The 18,006-nt window shown below is 53.4% G+C and overlaps 7 protein-coding genes across 7 annotated transcripts; 4 read left to right on the top strand and 3 right to left on the bottom strand.

Annotated features, from left to right (window-relative positions):
• Positions 1–1,236: 1,236 nt before the first annotated feature.
• AB675_4224 (uncharacterized protein) lies at positions 1,237–1,626 on the bottom strand (the record flags this gene model as incomplete). The annotated part of the gene is made up of 1 exon (XM_018144348.1): positions 1,237–1,626. The coding sequence occupies one exon, from the start codon at positions 1,624–1,626 to the stop codon at positions 1,237–1,239; it is 390 nt and encodes a 129-aa protein (XP_017998528.1).
• A 3,965-nt stretch (positions 1,627–5,591) lies between these two features.
• AB675_4222 (Pantothenate synthetase) lies at positions 5,592–6,674 on the bottom strand (the record flags this gene model as incomplete). Its single annotated transcript, XM_018144347.1, has 1 exon — positions 5,592–6,674. One exon carries the CDS (start codon positions 6,672–6,674, stop codon positions 5,592–5,594), a length of 1,083 nt encoding a protein of 360 aa, XP_017998471.1.
• A 291-nt stretch (positions 6,675–6,965) lies between these two features.
• AB675_4221 (ATP-dependent RNA helicase dbp7) lies at positions 6,966–9,227 on the top strand (the record flags this gene model as incomplete). The annotated part of the gene is made up of 1 exon (XM_018144346.1): positions 6,966–9,227. The coding sequence occupies one exon, from the start codon at positions 6,966–6,968 to the stop codon at positions 9,225–9,227; it is 2,262 nt and encodes a 753-aa protein (XP_017998503.1).
• A 3,096-nt stretch (positions 9,228–12,323) lies between these two features.
• AB675_4220 (uncharacterized protein) lies at positions 12,324–13,859 on the top strand (the record flags this gene model as incomplete). Its single annotated transcript, XM_018144345.1, has 1 exon — positions 12,324–13,859. One exon carries the CDS (start codon positions 12,324–12,326, stop codon positions 13,857–13,859), a length of 1,536 nt encoding a protein of 511 aa, XP_017998640.1.
• A 519-nt stretch (positions 13,860–14,378) lies between these two features.
• Positions 14,379–15,104, top strand: AB675_4219 (RNases MRP/P 32.9 kDa subunit; the record flags this gene model as incomplete). The annotated part of the gene is made up of 1 exon (XM_018144343.1): positions 14,379–15,104. One exon carries the CDS (start codon positions 14,379–14,381, stop codon positions 15,102–15,104), a length of 726 nt encoding a protein of 241 aa, XP_017998631.1.
• Positions 15,105–15,825: 721 nt separating this feature from the next.
• AB675_4218 (uncharacterized protein) lies at positions 15,826–16,158 on the top strand (the record flags this gene model as incomplete). Its single annotated transcript, XM_018144342.1, has 1 exon — positions 15,826–16,158. The coding sequence occupies one exon, from the start codon at positions 15,826–15,828 to the stop codon at positions 16,156–16,158; it is 333 nt and encodes a 110-aa protein (XP_017998496.1).
• A 178-nt stretch (positions 16,159–16,336) lies between these two features.
• On the bottom strand, positions 16,337–17,511 carry AB675_4217 (uncharacterized protein; the record flags this gene model as incomplete). Its single annotated transcript, XM_018144341.1, has 2 exons — positions 16,337–17,077; positions 17,134–17,511. The coding sequence occupies 2 exons, from the start codon at positions 17,509–17,511 to the stop codon at positions 16,337–16,339; spliced, it is 1,119 nt and encodes a 372-aa protein (XP_017998573.1).
• Positions 17,512–18,006: the final 495 nt, after the last annotated feature.

Genomic DNA, 18,006 nt, shown 5'->3' with positions numbered 1-18,006 from the left:
CGACTCGGAGCTCAGCATCTGTCGTAGCATCTCGGCGTATCGAACCTTGCTCCATTAGCACGGCCATCAAGCAGTCACATTATTCCACCAAGTCGACAAGTCGTCCAGGAGTCGCCCGTCCCACGCCCAGCAAGCAGCTGTCTCGTCGCCAGTGGCACTCAGAGCTCATAAAGCTTGGAGTCCGAGCTAGCGAACCCTCTCTTAACAGCCCCTTATGCTTTCTTATCAAATGATCGGCGCCAGACATCTCCAGACTTCAAGTTCGGTCGACTCGGTATGCCACGGAAGACAAAGATCTTCAGCAAATCCGATTCCCGAAGCTCGACAACGCCCACTCCTCGAGCCTCATCCACCAGGTCCAAGCCACACCTCTCACGCAAAAACTCAAAGGCACGCCCCTCGGCCAGCATTCGGGACTTGGCAGATATGGTTCCGCTCTCGGCACGCACTAGTAGCCAGGGCCGGGCCAGATCCGCCAGGCACACTTTCGGCCTTCCCACTTGGCGCAGATAGGGCTACTGGCGGAAGCAGGCGATCGACATCTTGGTCCAGGCACCGTCGGTATTGGCGGCGAGGTTGTTTTGAGGGAATGATCAGAGGGTGCTGCTTATGCTAGCGTAGGAGATTGTCGGCCTGGATTCGCTGCACCAAGGCCATGTGTTACTAGATGTGGCGGCGATACCTTGTGAAGCAGGAAACGAAAGGGCAAGTCGGCGCTTCATGACAGGTGAGTAGCGTTGACGGACGTCAGTGGCATATAATTATTCTACCAACAGTGCTGTGTCAACTACGACACCCTGTGATAGGCCTCTAGCACGGCAGGTGACCATCTGCGGGTGCTTCAGTTTGATGGTGGTGTATGCTGTTTGCATGGGACAGCGACGACCGATAAAAGAGCCCGGCTCGAGAAGTTAAAGACGACGCCGGATGACTCGGACAATACGGATTAAATGACGCCGGGGGTAAAAGAGCCTGGTTTCGGACCGGATGACAAAGCGCCCTGAACGCCGGATGACTGATCGTCATTGAAACAATCACGTTCAATTCTGAAGCCATGTACACTTTACTTACTGAGCAAGTCCTTCCAAGCGACTCCAGTTGCATCTGTTCGCATGTGATCCACATTCTGCTGCCCAATTTGACCAACCACAGCAACCCCTCTCCTTTCCAGTGTGGCATATATATGCCTGGCAGCCAACCCCACTGCAAGTCTCCCCCAAAGCATTCACCACACCCCTACCAATTTTCCTCCAGAATCCTCCAAGCAGCCCATCCCGCCACAATCGTCACCCCCATGTGCGCCTTAAGAGCCTCCACCCAATCCATCGTTCCCACACTCGTGCTCAGATACGCATCCCCCGTTCCGTTGACACACATGACTGCCATCATGATCCCCACCGCCTTCCACTCCCCAAAGAACTGCAGCGCCAGGAAAACCAGACCCATGACGCCTTCCTTGTTGGCGAAGAGGTAGAAGTAGGGACTCGGGTGCTCGTTGGCGGGAATCGGAAAGCCGACTTGTTCGCAGAGGGTGCGGGCGTAGGAGGTTTGGCAGACGGCCCAGACGCCGACGAGCCAGGTTGCGATGAAGTAGGAGAAGAGGTAGGGCCAGCGTGGGAGTGCCATTTTGAGCTAGAGGAGTATCTGTTTGGGGTGGGATCTGGAATGTTGGGTTGGTCGGGCAAATTGAGGCAAGTCTGCTAGGGTACTGGATGCCTTGGTATCAAGGGCTGCCTTCACAGGATGATAGCACTCGATATCAATCGAAAGATGGGGAGAAAGATGTTCCTGCCTGGAGGGACATGTAGATTCATATATAGGGGCCCCCTCGGGTTGCTTACGGCATCCACTGGTTGCCTGAAAATTCGCATTTGCTTGCAACCTTAGCTTCATTCATCGTCCGTTCTTGCGAGCATAAATGTTCGATAAGCCAAGGGCCACGAGCTCCAAGCAGACACTGCAAGAACGGCTCACCAGATGGCGATTCATGCGACCGAAGACTTACGATGTGGTCAGAGCCGTAGCAAATCACGATCGCAACAACCCTTCGCCAATCCAATTGTATACTCATGAGGCAAGTGTGTCGGAACAGAGTGTTGTCAGTAAGGTCAACCCGGGTATACTGGTCCTCCGAGTATCGGAAAAGCTGGACTCTTGATCAGGTGTCGTCTTCTCGGGCGGGACGCAATTACAGCTTTTCAAGTGCCGCAGTCAAGCTTCTCTGGACCCCAGATGGCAAGGTGCTGCAGGTGCCACCGGAGGAGCACTGTCGAGTCTGCTCTCATTCTTTGACCAAAGTGCTCTTATCATACCCAGAACGATTGATCTCGGTGCTGTTCACAGCAACGTCCTTTGTAGACGAACGTCGCTTGAGACATGCGTTCTCGAGCTCATCATAGATCCACTGTCTGCGCGTTGACCTGCAGGCCCTTAGCCACCGCGTGTGTCCATGCTCAGCGCCAGGCACAAGAGCATTTGAATCCTTACCATGGCATCGAACAACGCCGTGACCACACACGAGGACTCGTCTTCAGGTCTTGTTGCCACGATCATGGGAATGGCATGCGGTGAAGTCGAGTCCCCCACCCTCTTCAAATAGTGTACCGACCAGGTCCAGATCGATGCAGCATACGCACAACGCCAGTTGCGAGACCAATCCCTGGTTCCAGTCTAAGACACCGGTGATGAACTTGGCGTTCTGCCCATGAATGTCAACGCGTATATTGTGAGGGTAGTAATTTAGTAGCAGAAATGTTGGAGCAAGCTCTTCGTCCAGAAAGCGACCGGAAGCCATCTGAACTACCGAGACCATGAATATAACAAAGTACTGAACGATCTCATTCTCCTGCTGCCAGGCGTGCCATGTCCGGTGCACCTGTCCCTGTTCGCTCTTGCTTTCGAGCATATGTTAGCTACAACAGACCGCAAGTGGAATACTTGTAGTGGAGGCGCAGACCTGAGCAAGACTGATGTCAGGCCACTGAAATACTCTCCAATGCTTCTGCTTGAGGGTCGGCATGACCTATGTGTGAACCAACGACTCGGTTCTAGGCGTCTCCCAGTGGTATTGGAACACGGTCCTCTGCACAACATGAGCCACAGGCAATGACACTTCTTCAGCCCTCACTCGAGATACGCCTGGATAAGCTTATGATCTCCGTACACTTCAATCGGCGCCGTAAAGATCTAAACCATCAGATGACGTGCTCCCGTCGCTACCATCGGTCTTAGCCACGGGTGATCCGCCAATGGGTACGGCAGGGTGGACCTGCCGGAAGCTGCGACATCGTGAGGTAGTAGCATAAGCTGCCGAATCATGGGTAGTGTCAATCGACGGGGCAGAAACGGTACCGTGTGCTCGTACGTGACCATGTGAGATCTTGAGGAAGGAGGATGACTGAGAGCACCTCGCCAGAAAACTCGTTCCGCTTGACACAGTTGGGACCTCCCGCCTTACATCAGATACCATTCCAAGCGCTCTGAAGACAATATGTGGCCCGATTGCAGAGAGCTGGTGGCGTACGTTTGCACGATATCGAATCAAGCAATCGTACCGGGGCGCCCCATCAAGCCGGTCTGCTCATTAAGGGAGAAGCCGATCACCCGCTGCTGCCTGCGGTCGGAGGCAACACAGCCCACAAGGTGCGCTGCAGGAATTGAGCACGGTTGGCGCAGACCTGCTACGAGACATGCTTTAAGCGCGGTGGCAAGTGCTGTACGGGCGCATGGTCTTGACCGCCCTGAGGAGGATGGCTGGCGCTATCCTGGGACGCTCTTTGATACATCGCCCTGACGAGGTCTGAAGGGTTTCAGGCATGAACATCAGGAGAGCTATCGTTCCGTCACTCGAAAACTGACCTCGATCTCAACCCCGTTCTTAGGTGCCTGTTTACCCAGTGTGCCTAAGCTTTGTAGGGAGAGACAGGGCCCCAATGGTAGTGGAGGTATGACGACCCCCACAAGCCCCACAACCTCAGCTGCACATGTGTAGGAGCGAGGATGGTCGATCAAACTCTGAGTCTTCATATATAATGAGTCCGACAATTCTGCGCTAAATCGTGCTTTTCTGACGCACAGATTTGAGGTCGCCCGCGTGGCTTAGTGTTCGTCTTCCCACGGCCCAAAAAATGGCCTGCATCTAACAGTAACACCAGGGTACAGCGTCTCACTCGTAACACCGCATATGACATGAGAAGATCATCGGTTCGATTCCGATCGTGGGCACTTTCGATGCTTTTTTGCCTTTTGACGACTGGGTCGTGGACGTAGAAGCAATGCTGAGCTCCTGAAGGATATCGAAAGCACAGGATGGTGATTGCTAACGGCTAAGGCACCTGAATACGTGGACCCGGTGCAATTGACGACATCTGAAGGTCTTCTTCGCAACTGACTGTAAGTCACGAAGGCTCCGAATGACCGCATCAATCCCGTTAAAGCCAACCCTCAAGATATGAGACATGTCCGCACTCGAGCCTGCCGTACCGACTTTCGTCCTTCGCGGTCACGAGTCTTCCGTCAACAGCCTGACTTTCTTGGCAGAAAACGCGTATCTGGCCTCTGGAGACAATGATGGATGGCTCATTCTTTGGAGTCTTGCAAGTAAGCGAGCGGCTGCTGTATGGAAGGCGCATGTCGGTGGAGTGAGCACAATCTTTGCGTGGGCCACAGAGCAGCTCATCACTCATGGCAGAGATCACAAGCTCGTAGTCTGGCAGCTGCCAAAAGACCTGGCGACACTGAGCAAGACACTGCCCGCAGCAAGCGCCAGTAGCGAAGAACGTCAACCATGGATCACGCATGTGATGGACATGAGTGCTCTGAACTTCTGCTCATTTGCTGCTGCCTCTGGCCCTTCTTCACAGGATCAGCTGTTGATCGCTAATCCGAATGGTCTTGACAATGGGGGCGTCGATATCTTCTCACTCCCGTGCCAAAGACGTGTCCTCCAGATACGCTCGGAGGATACAGTCAATACAGGAATGGTAATGTCACTGGCACTGATCGGCAGCGAGACTACTGGTTCATTGGTTCTTTTGGCGGGCTACGAGGATGGTCGAGTCGGTATCTACAAGATAGGCCGCAGCGAGACCGAGCTCCAGTACCAGCGCTTAAGCCTTATCAAAGCGCACAGTCAACCCGTCCTGTCACTGGTTGTCTCGCCAGATACGAAGAGCTTCTTTACCACCTCCGCGGACGCACAAATCGTCCAGTTCTCCATGAATGCGGACTCTGGCAACATTTCCTCGAAGCGTCAGCGATCCATAGACACCAAGCATTCTGGGCAACAGGGCCTGAGCATTCGGTCTGATGGCAAGCTCTTCGCAACGGCAGGGTGGGACAGCCGACTTCGAGTCTATTCCACGAAGACGATGAAAGAACTTGCAGTGCTCAAGTGGCATGCGGCTGGCTGCTTCTCCACAGCCTTCGCAGATTTGGCCGTTCAGTCGCAGCTCACTGACCGGCAAGCACCGGCGGATGAAACAGCATTGGACGTGATCCGACACGAGCGCAGCATTAAAGCACAGACGACTCACTGGCTCACAGCTGGAGGAAAGGATGGCAAGATTTCTCTCTGGGATATCTATTAACGCTCATTTTGCAGACAACAACACATTGTCAATCAGTCGAACACTAATCTGGCCACGCTCTTCATCATTGGCGGGATGATCGACTGGGAACACTTTCATTGCCGCGCTCAGAATGGCACCCTCCTTTGGGTCAACATGTGCCGCGTCGTCAAACGTCGCCATGTCGTCCGGTCCGCTCAGGGCGATGTAGTCGACCTCCAATTTGCAACTGTTGGCTTGCCATTGACCAGCATGTCTCAGCTCGTCAAACACTCGCCAGGCTGCTTGACGAATCGCTTGAGCCGATGTTTCACCAGAATCATACGTACTTCGAGCCGCAAACAACGCCTTCGAAAGTATTGCCACGTCCGCGCGTCTTCTTTCTCCAAGATAGACGTTGCGACTGCTCATTGCCAACCCATCAGACTCCCTGCTCGTCTCAATAACACGAACTTGGGTAGGAATATGGAAGTCTTTGACCATACGTCGGATTAGAACAGACTGCTGGACGTCTTTTTGCCCAAAATAAACTCGATCTGGCTGAACAATGTTGAAGAGCTTCATGCAGACAGTTGCAACTCCACGAAAGAAGACCGGCCTCGAAGCACCTTCCAGCCAATTTGACAGAGGCGTAATAGTCACGAATGATCCGTCGCCGTCGATCTCGGAGCTCGGTGGCAGCACTGGGTACATTGTCTTTACAGAAGGAGCAAATATGCCTTGAATGCGGCTGTCTCTGCCTCCAGTGTTGGACTGCAAATGCTCGTCCTGCAATGTTTTGAGCTTCTCAAGATCACTGGCCCACGTCTTGGGATATGAGTCCAAGTCTTCGTTGACGCCGAATTGTGTCGGGTTCACAAATATGGATACGAAGACGTGGTTGTTCTCGTTCAATGCATGACGGACGAGCGATAGATGCCCCTCGTGGAGAGCGCCCATAGTCGGTACGAAGCCGACTTTATTCGGTGGCTGGAACATCGGTCGACGGACTTCGCGCAAGCCAGCAACGTCTCGGAAGATTGTGAAGGGGACATGGCGTTGACGTCGGCAGGAAGATGAGTATGAGCGTAGTGGGTAGGCTCTCATGAATTGGTTTCTGAGGGCCATACTCTCGACTCGGGTCCGTGGCAGACGCTGGGCGGCGTCTCTGATGGATGGCAGGAAGACGGTTGACGCATCTTCCTGCGCACTGTACTGTTTCGACTCATATAGAAAAGTCCCATTCCCATAAGTTCATGCGAGCTTCTCATCCTCACAGAGCACTGTGTGCAGTTGGAGGTACCTGTTTTGATGGAGTTCTTGTGGCCAATCGGAGTAGTTCCTTCCAGCGCTTCTCAAAAAAGTCGAAGTGTTCACATTCGATTCCACCTTGCAGTTCTCGCGTCTGAAGCCGCAGTCATGGCGGATGGCATGCTCTTGAACTTTGCGGCAGGTCCGACTGCTGGGCCTGTGGCACAGAAGTTCAGAGGAGGCTCGTGGAAGGACCGGGTGCGCGCCAAAAAAGCGGCACGTTTCAATGCCATGCGAAGAGACGGGCAGCAATCGAAGCCTACAGATGGAACGCCCAGAACTGGTCCGAACGCCGAAGACTTCCCTGATGAACGGCCTCCCAAGCGAAGACGTAACGACGACTCGAAGTCTCAGCATGCGACGACGACAGCATCAGCAAAAGCATTCGAGAAGAAGCCACATTCAGCGATTCGTATCAACCCAGATGGCTTCGTGTCCTCGCTTTTCACCTCTAACCCGGTCTCGAAGTCAGCAGAAACAGAGCTTGAGGCAGATGCAACACCGGCACAGCCATCAAACGCACCTCTTATAGATGGCCTCGACACTTTCACCTCGCTGGGGCTCTCCCCCACGATCGCAGCCCATCTACTCACGAAGATGGAGTTGAAGAATCCCACAGCCATACAGAAGGCGGCAGTGGCGCAGATGCTGAAAGAAGACTCTGATGCATTCATTCAGTCCGAGACAGGATCAGGCAAGACCCTGGCGTATCTGCTACCAATCGTTCAGAAGATCATGAACATGAAGCCGGAGGGAAGTGAGACAGGTATACATCGTGATTCTGGATTGTTCGCCATCATTATGGCTCCTACGAGAGAACTATGCAAGCAAATCTCTGTAGTCCTGGAACGGCTTCTAGCTTGCGCGCATCATATCGTGGCAGGAACGGTGACGGGTGGTGAGCGCAAGAAGTCGGAAAAGGCACGGCTGCGGAAAGGACTCAACATCCTGGTCGCCACGCCCGGTCGGCTTGTCGATCACCTTGACAACACCGAGGTGCTGGATGTCAAATGGGTTCGGTGGCTCGTCCTCGACGAGGGCGATCGCCTTATGGATCTCGGCTTCGAGCAGGACATTAGCAAGATCATCACAAGCCTAGACCAGAAACGACGTAAAGGAAGCCAGATGGGACTGCCGGAAAAGCGAACAACTGTGCTTTGTTCGGCAACGTTGAAAATGAATGTTCAGAAACTCGGCGAGATCACTTTGAAGGATGCAGCACTAATCAAGTCCGACGAAGCCGTCACAACGTCTTCCAGCGAAGCGTCTGCCTCGACGGCTTTTCTTGCTCCTGCACAACTCAAACAGTCCTACATTGTGGTGCCCTCGAAACAGCGCCTCGTCACGCTCACTGCGCTTTGCAGAAGAATCTTCGCTCGCAAAGGCTCTGTGAACAAAGCCATCGTCTTCATATCCTGTGCTGACAGCGTTGACTTTCACTTCTCAGTACTCACACGCAACGCGACTTCTGCCACCCCAGACACACCACCAGAAGACCTACCCAACGAAGTTCGGCAGTCGCCAGATCTCACTACAACTTCGCCCATTACACTCTACAAGCTCCACGGCTCCCTTCCGCAACCCACCCGCACAGCCATAGTTCGCAAGTTCCACGCAGCCACGACGCCGTCTCTCCTCATAGCAACCGATGTGGCCTCACGCGGCCTCGACCTCCCTAACCTCGACCTCGTCATTGAGTACGACCCCGCGTTTTCATCGGATGACCATCTCCACCGGATCGGACGCACTGCACGCGTTGGTCGGGACGGTCGTGCCATCATTTTCCTCCTCCCGGGCTCTGAGGAAGGCTACGTCTATGTCTTGCGGTCATCGTTCAAGCCGGACCTAGACAATCCCGCCAGCAGTTCAGTAACGTCGCGCTCTACGGAGGAGGTCCTCCGGAAAGGGTTCTCGCCCAATGTGGATAGTTCGGGGAAGGAGTGGGAGACGAAAGCGACTGATTGGCAGCTGGAGGTGGAGAGATGGGTGATGGCTGACAGGGAAAGGCTGGAGGCAGCAAAGAGCGCGTTCCAGAGCCACATACGAGCCTATGCGACGCATATTGCGAAGGAGAGGGTTTGGTTCGATATCAAAGAACTGCATCTGGGTCATACGGCGAAGAGCTTTGGGTTGAGAGATGCGCCTGGTGGAATGAATGTCAAGGGCATGAGAGGCAAGAATACTGGTGGCGTCCAGGCAAATGTTGGCAAAAGGAGGAGGCCGGTTGGAGGTGCTGCAGAAGCAGGCAAGGTGGATGTGGAAGACACTGGTGACCAGGACGAGGCTGCAAGAAAAATGCGCGATGTGGTTAGGAAGCAGAGAAACATGATGCTGGGTGCCGGTGGTGCTGATGAGTTCAACCTGGCCTGAGAAGCAACTAAAACCAGAGGTAGAGCTTTTTGGTCATGCTCAGATACCATTGCAAGTAGGGCTACGCGCAATAAATGCAACCTTGGAATCAATGTGTACCTAGGTTGACAGAGTATACATTGGCAATTCACAGGTCTACAATTCAGCAGACAGACTCCCTGAGTCATAGCTTGTGTGCGGGGCAAGCCTTTTCCGCCACCTGCAATTGAGGCAATCCTTTTGGCTGCAATCCCAAGCATTCATATACGACATTCTCAAACTTTTGCTGTCAAAATCTCACACAGATTCAAGGAGTATGTACTTACAATAATCTGGGTAAATATTTGATTCTAACAATCGCTTCAGGATATAGCTCAGTGGTAGAGCATGCGATTGCAGATCGCAGGGTCCCGTGTTCGAACCACGGTGTCTCCTTTTCGAGCAATCTCGTTCCTCGCTTTTTGCATTTTGCTGGCCGGGTGGGCTCCTGTCCTAGGTATTGTATAGTAAGTAGTACCTAAGGTATGAAATGGAGAGATACTGCACGCCTTGATGAGAGAGTCGCGCGACAAAGTCACGATGCATACACTCTTCTACGCCAATCGCCCTCCGATTCTTCCGTCCCAAAGCTTTTGCTTGCCAGTGCATTCCACCACCTAGATGATCGGCTACAGTGTTTTCCTTCTGCGACCCAGTGCACGCATCGTGTCTAATGGGGACCTGCATGATAGTCATCTATTGCTGAGGAGTATCTTTAAGCGAAAACGAGCCAAGCTCCCTTTCTAGTCAAGGATGGATGCCACATCCGTCGAGATACGGGGGCGCCGTGAGGCTCGAAGCCAAAGAGAGCCAGGTCATGGGCTGCATGCAGCAGTTCAAGGCGGGCAACAAACGGTGCGAAGCCACAGCAAGTTGCGAGCTGCATGAACAGCCCAATAAGGTGTCCTCCGCAGTTCTCTTTTGCATTTGTGGCGGCGTGGGTGGTCCGAGTCTTTGGGATCGGGATTCCGAAGGCGAGACCCTTCCAATGATGCGCGTTCTTGGTCACCAGAACCAGCGGGTTGACAGGGATCTGATTTCATTTCTCTGAAGCGTTCTCCCTTTCGAAGTCCACCGCAGCTGCTGCCTCGAGCGAGTCAATCAGTGCCTACTACAATCACGTAGCAGGGAAGAGTATGGTGATTTACATTGGCTGCTCTGCAATCTTCGAGCTGGACAAGTCAGAATGCTCAAGTACCAATGTCTCATACTTCAGCTGCCGAACGCTTATTGGGCCGGGGGTTCGTCAGCTCTGACCTCAGAGGTCCTCGTGCGCCCCCAATTTGGGACGGCAAGCTGAGGCTATAGAATCTATACTACCAGATGCGTCGTCTCTTAATGCCAAGTCACCTTGCAACCGAGCGATCGCATGGATGCATCTTCCGAGTGAGCTGCAAATTGACCTACGAGATTGAGCAGGTGAGCAGAGACGAAATACAAATCACCAACGGAGGGTTGATTGTTCTAGACTTTAAGATGAAGATCGAAGGTCAGTGGGGCATGCATGACGCTGCGGACGAAATGCGCAGGACGTTGCGGCCCCCAGAAATAATGCTTATAGGCTACAGACCCCTGCACCGGAACCTCATAATCGCTGCTGAGTTTGGGCGAGCAAAGTTCATCGACCTCGCATCCGCTTAATCCCTGGTCGCTGCTGACCTCAAACATGACCGGGGTCTCGCAATTGTGTCAGGTCCTACAACTGTTGTAGATTCCAATGTACCTGGCTTTGTCTCGACTATGTCCACCAATTCGAAAAGAATCACAGCATACTGTTGATCAGCTCCGAGCGTCTGGATTTCATACGCCTGTCAAATCTTGCAGAGCAGATCTGACTTGCAGCCTGTCAACTTCACGGGCAAGGACTAGCTGATAGGCGTTCTGGAATTATTGGAAAACTTCCCTCTAGTCCTATACACATCGTCTCCATCTTCACCAGTATCCACGACAAGACAGAGGAGTCGCAAGAAACGGCCGCGCAGAAGTATACATCTCGTCGATCCGGCCCTCGTCTCAGCTTTCACATCTCTATCCTTTTCCCCCACAGACTCGACAGCACCTGCCATCAACAGATTCATCACCCGCCAATTCATGCCTGTTTGACCTTCCATTCCAATCACCAATCTCCCTCGACATTTCTTTTTCGCCAATAGCAACATCGCGACCTCGACTGTTACGACAATATTGCACCGCAGCGCACTCCCGCTTTCACGCAAAATTTCGACAGCCAGACACATCGCAATCATCAAGCACTAGAGCCCAACTACGTACGAATACATCCCTGAGGTCTTGGCGTCGTCCGGAACTTACCAAACTTCACGATCTCTTCCGGCGGCTTGGACCATCGGCATCTCAGAGGCTCGGCTGAACACTTCATCTAACGTCAACCCATCGCTTTATTGTATGTGCTGCTCGCGCACATAGCGCAGCTTCAAAGTGGCTTCCATACAGGCAACGCAATACCCCTTTCCCGCAGCGCCATCGCAATTCGCTTTCGAAGAGGGCATATCAACAGCTTACAGTCATTTTCAGCCTTCGACCCAGCTAGACCGGCGACAGCACTCGAGGACAAGGACTCCGTCCTCTGCCTCTCGGTATAGACGCGACTCACTCCCAACTCCCCCGTACCCTCGCCCAGATGTTGATCCGATGAGCAAGCAACCATCTTCGCAGACGACACCTGTCTCTGGTAACGTGCAGAACAGTCCTGTTTCGATGACAGAGGCTGAGACCTCTACTGCTGCATCACAGAAGTCTCGACGAGTGCGCACAGGCTGTCTGACATGCAGGCAGAGACATCTGAAGTGTGATGAAGGGGCGCCTATATGTTTGAATTGTAAGAAGTCCAACCGGACTTGTAAACGAGGCATTCGACTCAACTTTCACGACACAACAGTGAAGGAACCTCCGCACCTCCTGCCTCGGACTCACGATTGGAAAGTCGTCTTTCAGGACGACTCGCGCGATATTGCTTCCGAGTATGTTGGTGGTGAGGAAAGATATGAAGGTTTAGAGCCGACGCCTAAACGCAGGCGGACCGTACAGAGTACTGATATGAGACTCTTGAACGCTCCTATCATGGGCCATCAACAGATCCCTACGCCCCAATCCTCATATCAAACTTACGGAGGAAATATGTACCAAGCACCTGGAACTGGCTTCGAAGATGCAATGCAACAGATGTCAGTCTATGGGACTCAGTCGCAACCACAACAGTATCCAAGACAGAGCCTCTCGCAACCTAACAACGAGTATCCGGCGCCGCTTCAGAATCGTACCGAAGTTTTGTATATGCAAGTGTTCGTGGAAGAAGTTGGGCTTTGGATGGACAGCATGGACGCCGAGAAGCACTTTTCAAGACTGATCCCGTTCCAGGCGCTGCAGGAGCCGATGCTGAAGTACGCTATACTGGCGTGTGGCGTGCGGCATCTGACACTGGTTAATCCGACGTCTTACCCGGAGGAACATGCCCTGAACTACTACAATTCGGCCACACAACTGCTATTGAAGTCGCTGCAGAATCCTGACCGCGACAGTATACTATGCGCAACGACAGCCACAATTCTCAACGTGTACGAAGTTATGTCAGAAAAGGCGCTCCAACGAATGAATCACATTGCTGGCGCCCGCGCGCTCATCAAGGAGTGTCGGTGGGATGCCAATGCGACTGGCATAGGAGCAGCATGCTTCTGGCTCAATGTTGGCCTCGAGCTCTTTAGCTGTTTACACTTCAATTGGGGCATCGCCTGGGATCCTGACACCTGGGGGATTGAGATGACCATGAACCCGCAAGCCGTTGGCGGCAATGAAGAAGACTGGACACACAAGATACTGTGGATTCTGGCCAAAGTCACGAATTTCAGATCGAAGGCACCTCGCTTCCAGGAGCAGACAGTACAGGCCGAGCAACTGCGCATGCAGCAGAGATATCAGGAATGGCTCGGACTGAAACAGTTTTGTGAGCGCTGGGAGAGATGTGTCCCTCCAACAATGCACGCAATGGCCAACATACCGGCATACGTCGGAACCTCGAAGAGCGCATTCCCTGAGGTGTGGTTCATCAAGCGCACCACGATTGTCGCAAATTTGTTCTACCACACAGCGATGGCTCTGCTAGGCGCAGTGTATCCAATTACCAATATTGACCAACAGACAGCCGCAGAGATGGCCGAACTGCGCCAGTATCACTCTCGTCAAATTTGTGGTATTGTTGCCCACGTCAAAGACCGTGGCGTTGCATCAGCATCGATTCGATGCTTGGCTGTTGCAGCCGACAGCCTGACTATCAGGCGCGAGCAGGATGAGGTGCTTGAGATCTTCGAGAAGATCAAGAAGGAGACTGGCTGGCGCGTTGACTTCATCGGCAATGAGTTGAAAGAGAAATGGGGCTGGAAGACCGAGTACGATGACAATGCAGCATCTGCATTCTACCAACAAATACAAGCAGCTCCGCCCGCGGTCAACAGTCGTCCCAAGTTCCCATCCGGCATTGTTAATCCGCTCTACCAGAATGCCGACTTTGCGGCGTCGAATCCCCCATACCAGGGCAGCTACGTGCCACCAGCTCTACACAACCCACGGATGTTTGGTTTCACGGGTATAGCGGCGATGTAGGCTCTCAGCACGTTCAGCAAGTCTAGACAAAAGAGGGAAATGGTTCGAGTGGGTACACTCGTGATATTCCCAGCTTGGGTGCCGGAAGTACATACTATCCTAAATAGACGATTTAGACCTAATGCACGACCCGAGATATTCTGCCAGGTTGGTCCTTGTCCTTCTCTATCGCGATATGAAATACTCGAAGCCTTGTCCATTTGCGTAGTGTGCATGTTTTTACCCCGGATTATGTGAAGGCTGTTCTAGACTTGCGGCGTCTCCGAACGGCGAAATCCCATCGGCGGGCGCCGAAGCTTAGTTTCAGTTCGCTTGGCATTTAGCGTTAATTCTTTTGGAATCACATCTCTAGTTTGGGACAACATACGAACCCTTGTGAGGTAGTCATACTGTACGGCCGATCGCTACAAGTCCTTTCGGGAACACCGACCGCTTCAATCTGCAAGCGTCCTCGCGCCGAATGTATCTCGAAACACCCACGTGGCATATCCACCCGCTAAGACCACGTCGTACGCCAACATGACAGCCACGCCTCCAAACTCGCTTGCTGTGCCCACTACGCCATCTCATCCCGCTCACACACTGCTCACGCGTGCACACTCTCCAACTACCGCCTTGCGAGTCTTCACCGACAAAGTTCAGCATAAGCCTCTCCACCTCCAACGCACCACAACCGACCAACGCGCTTTACGCCGGCGGATCCGACAGCACAAACAGCGCTACCATCTCTCCAAACAGAAACCCCAGCCCCTGAGCGCAAAGGAAAAGCGCAGCCTCGGTATCTATGATCTTCGCAGGGAGGATGTCAAGTACGAAGTCTACAAAGGTCTGAACAACCTCTGGAACGGGTACATGCTCGAAGTGCTCAACTTCACGCGTGACGGCAAACTCGTGGACGGTTGGGAGACGCGCGAAGTCAGCGCGGCGCAGCAGGGGAGTTTGCTTGCGTCGGCGGATTATCATGGGGCGGAGGTGGAGGTCGTGAGGTGTAAGGATGTGGGTAAGGTTGGGTTCAAGGGAGTGGTGGTGAGGGACACGAAGTTTACGTTTGTGATTGTGATGGAGGGGGATCGGGTGAGGACTGTGATGAAGAGGGGCGCTGTCTTTAGGTATGCTGTCACGGTGGGAGAGGGTTCGGATCGTGGGGTGAGGAAAGTGGTAATGGAGGTCAACGGCGATGCGTTAGAGTACAGACCGGTGGATCGGGCTGGGAGGAAGTTCAAGTGGCATCCATTCGAGGTGTGAAGGGTATCAGCAATGCCACTAGGAACAACTCCTCGTAATCTGGGCGACAAAGCGAACGTCGTCAGCAAGTTGGGTCGACCACAGGGAACGCAAGTCAAACGAGGGTCGCCAGCGGGTGTCACAGCGCAGACGCCAGACGGAGGCATTGTGCAGATCTCTGCCGACAGCGTCCTCCAGGCACATCTGCAAAGCCCTCAGAGAGATGTGCAATGAAGCTTCCGGCCGAGAGGCTCCACTTCTATTGGCTTGGGGCTCACTACGGCAGCACCGGGGTCAGGCACGCCATTACCGAGACTGAACTACTCATATCGTCAACAGGCTCGTGTTGACTCAGGATTCTTCGAAAAGCGCGCCAACCAAGGAGCCGGAATCCGGACTGTCCAAGGCGGTCAGAATATGTTACTTGCTCGAGAAGGAGCGAGGTCTATTTTGAGCACCACCATTAAGCGGTGCCGACTTGGGACCAAGGCGATGTATATTAACGTCTCGGCCGAGGGCTTTGCACTTCTCACTTTAGCGGTACAAAAGCAACTGCTGCCGCTGTTCTGTCAATTGATGTTAGCCATCAGCCTCCAATACATCAACGACACTTTGAATCTACGAATCTCCTTTTCCGTTGTTCTATTCCGTTACTAAATCCTTTCCGTATACAGTGTTGCTACTATCTTTCCTCAGGACCAATACTCACGGATACCTCCTCGACCAAACAGGTTTCACCACCATGCACTTCCCCCGCTCCATCCTTCTGACCCTCGTAACCATTGCAGCTTTGCATCAATTGGCGCTCGCCGCTCCGGTTGTCGTCAACGACAAAGAAGCCAAGCTACAGTCTCGTGACATTGGCATGAATGGTTTCCCAGATAATCAACTCACCAGGGGAGGAACAATCGCTGCTCGCGAACCTGGTCTCAACAGCAACCCCTATTGGCCTCACGGCTTCGATATTCAGGGAGGACCCGGTGAGGCATTTGAGCCGGCTCTAGCTGATGAGCAGCCTGTTGTGGTTGACATACCGGATTTTGACTTCGACCCTTCTTCGCTGCCGGACGAATAGATGTGGCATTGTCTGCCTCTCTTGAGGTGTAGGAGCAAGGAACGTGCAGTGTCAGCAAAGAGGACGAGATAGTGTGCCTGGAGATCACAATCGTTATAACATAGAATTATTTGACGAATCCTATCCAAAGAGAAGATCCTGGTCCGGACACACCAGCTCTGTGTAGGCATTGGCCGTTCTACAGACCGTGCCTCTCCAAAAAGTCCCAAGTTAACTGAAATCCAGCCGTAGCGTTGTTGTGCAGCGGAAAGGCGTGGCCAGTGTTTGGCTGCACTACAACCTCGATATCCGCGGCATTGGGCCACTGTGTATTCCTCAGCACTGTCTCGTTCGTCGCGCCTTTGCAGTCACCCTTGCATATGAACATATCAAACTCAGCCAATACGTACTGTACGGGCCCGGTGAAGCCACCTCCGGGCCGTCCAAGGACTTGCGCGCCGGAAGCTAGTTCACCGATCGGCAGTGGCTGCTTGATCTTGTCACCATACTCGAGCTGCTCCTCTGTGAAGGCAGTTGATGGATCGCCACCGAAGAACACCACCTGGATGCCTTCTTTCTGGGAGACTACATAGCCTGAAGGTCGATCCCACTTGGGTCCATCGGGCGAATGGGTGGTGGCTGCATAGTTGGCGTACCATGAGCTCATCCCCGTGAGCCCGAAATATGGATTAATCGCGAACCCAGTGATTATGCCGCCGTCTGTCTCGTTGGGATAGTTTGTCAAGAATGCGGTGGTCATGACAGAGCCGAAGCTGTGGCCGAGATGAACGATCTTGGCAGGTGGGCTGGATGGCGCCATGTGCCAGTCCTTCGGGGAGAGCAGTGTCCCTTCGCGAGCATGTTTCGTCAGTTGCCGCAAAATGTCGAGCTCGATGCCGGTTTGCACACCGCGGTAGCGTCGGGGATGTCGCTCTTTCCGCTCCCAAGGCGGTCGTAGGTCAGAATGCTATAGCCTTGTTCGAGAGCGCTGTATACCCAAGAGTGGTCTTTGGGCCTATACTCCGAGTCCCAGTAGCGCTTGTCATAGTGGCCGCCGTGGGTGGCAATTTGAAGGACATCCTTTGCGTTGGACCCGGTAGGGACGCAGAGCTGCGCATGGATGCTGTAAGTCCCACTGATCGTGATGTTCTCGACGACCTCGCGGACCTCTGAGCTCCAACAGTCGGCAGCAACAGCCCACGCCGTCGTGGTCAAGTCATTGTTCACCACAGGGAGTTTGTAGACAGCGCCTGGACTCGATGCCTTGATCGGTATGGCAAATTGATGGCAGTCTCCGTGAGAGTACGTCGGGCGTTTGACAGCAGCTGCCGATGCAGCGCCGATGAGCAGACTGGTCGCAATATAGTTGAGCATCGTGTCTGCTCTGCTTGGTTCGGGAGGGAAGCCATCTTCAAGCTTCCTCCCGCCATCGAGATGGCTTTATAGCGCCTCCAAGCAGGCGCAGTATCTGGACGTCGGAGAAGTATTTCATGGTTGGCTTCGTTGCCATGTCTAATGGTCGACGACGCCGGTGGTGCACTAGACTGCATCGCGACTACTTTCACACTTTAGTTTGCAAATGCGTCACACAGCATCTGCAAGTTGTAGTCGCCAATGTCACAGCTGGCAAGCATATTCCTCGTGGCCTGTGCTGCCGAGGCGACGTTACATAAGGAACCACCGAAGCCGCCATGATCGGTCATCATTAACAGATATGGTATCGCCAAGGCCCTCCCGATCTGATTTCGATTAACGAATGGCTTGGCACCACTCGTACTTCCAGCATTCACAGCTGTGGACGTTGGCTGCGGCACCAATGTGCACTGTCACTGCACCATTGACTTAGTCCAAGCATCTTGGTGGATGCTG

Source organism: Cyphellophora attinorum (assembly GCF_001299255.1).
Source record: "Cyphellophora attinorum strain CBS 131958 chromosome Unknown Contig18, whole genome shotgun sequence".
In the NCBI taxonomy this organism is placed as follows: Eukaryota; Fungi; Ascomycota; class Eurotiomycetes; order Chaetothyriales; family Cyphellophoraceae; genus Cyphellophora; species Cyphellophora attinorum.
The sequence above is the reverse complement of the archived record's forward strand: the minus strand, read 5'-3'. Positions and strand labels throughout refer to the sequence as shown.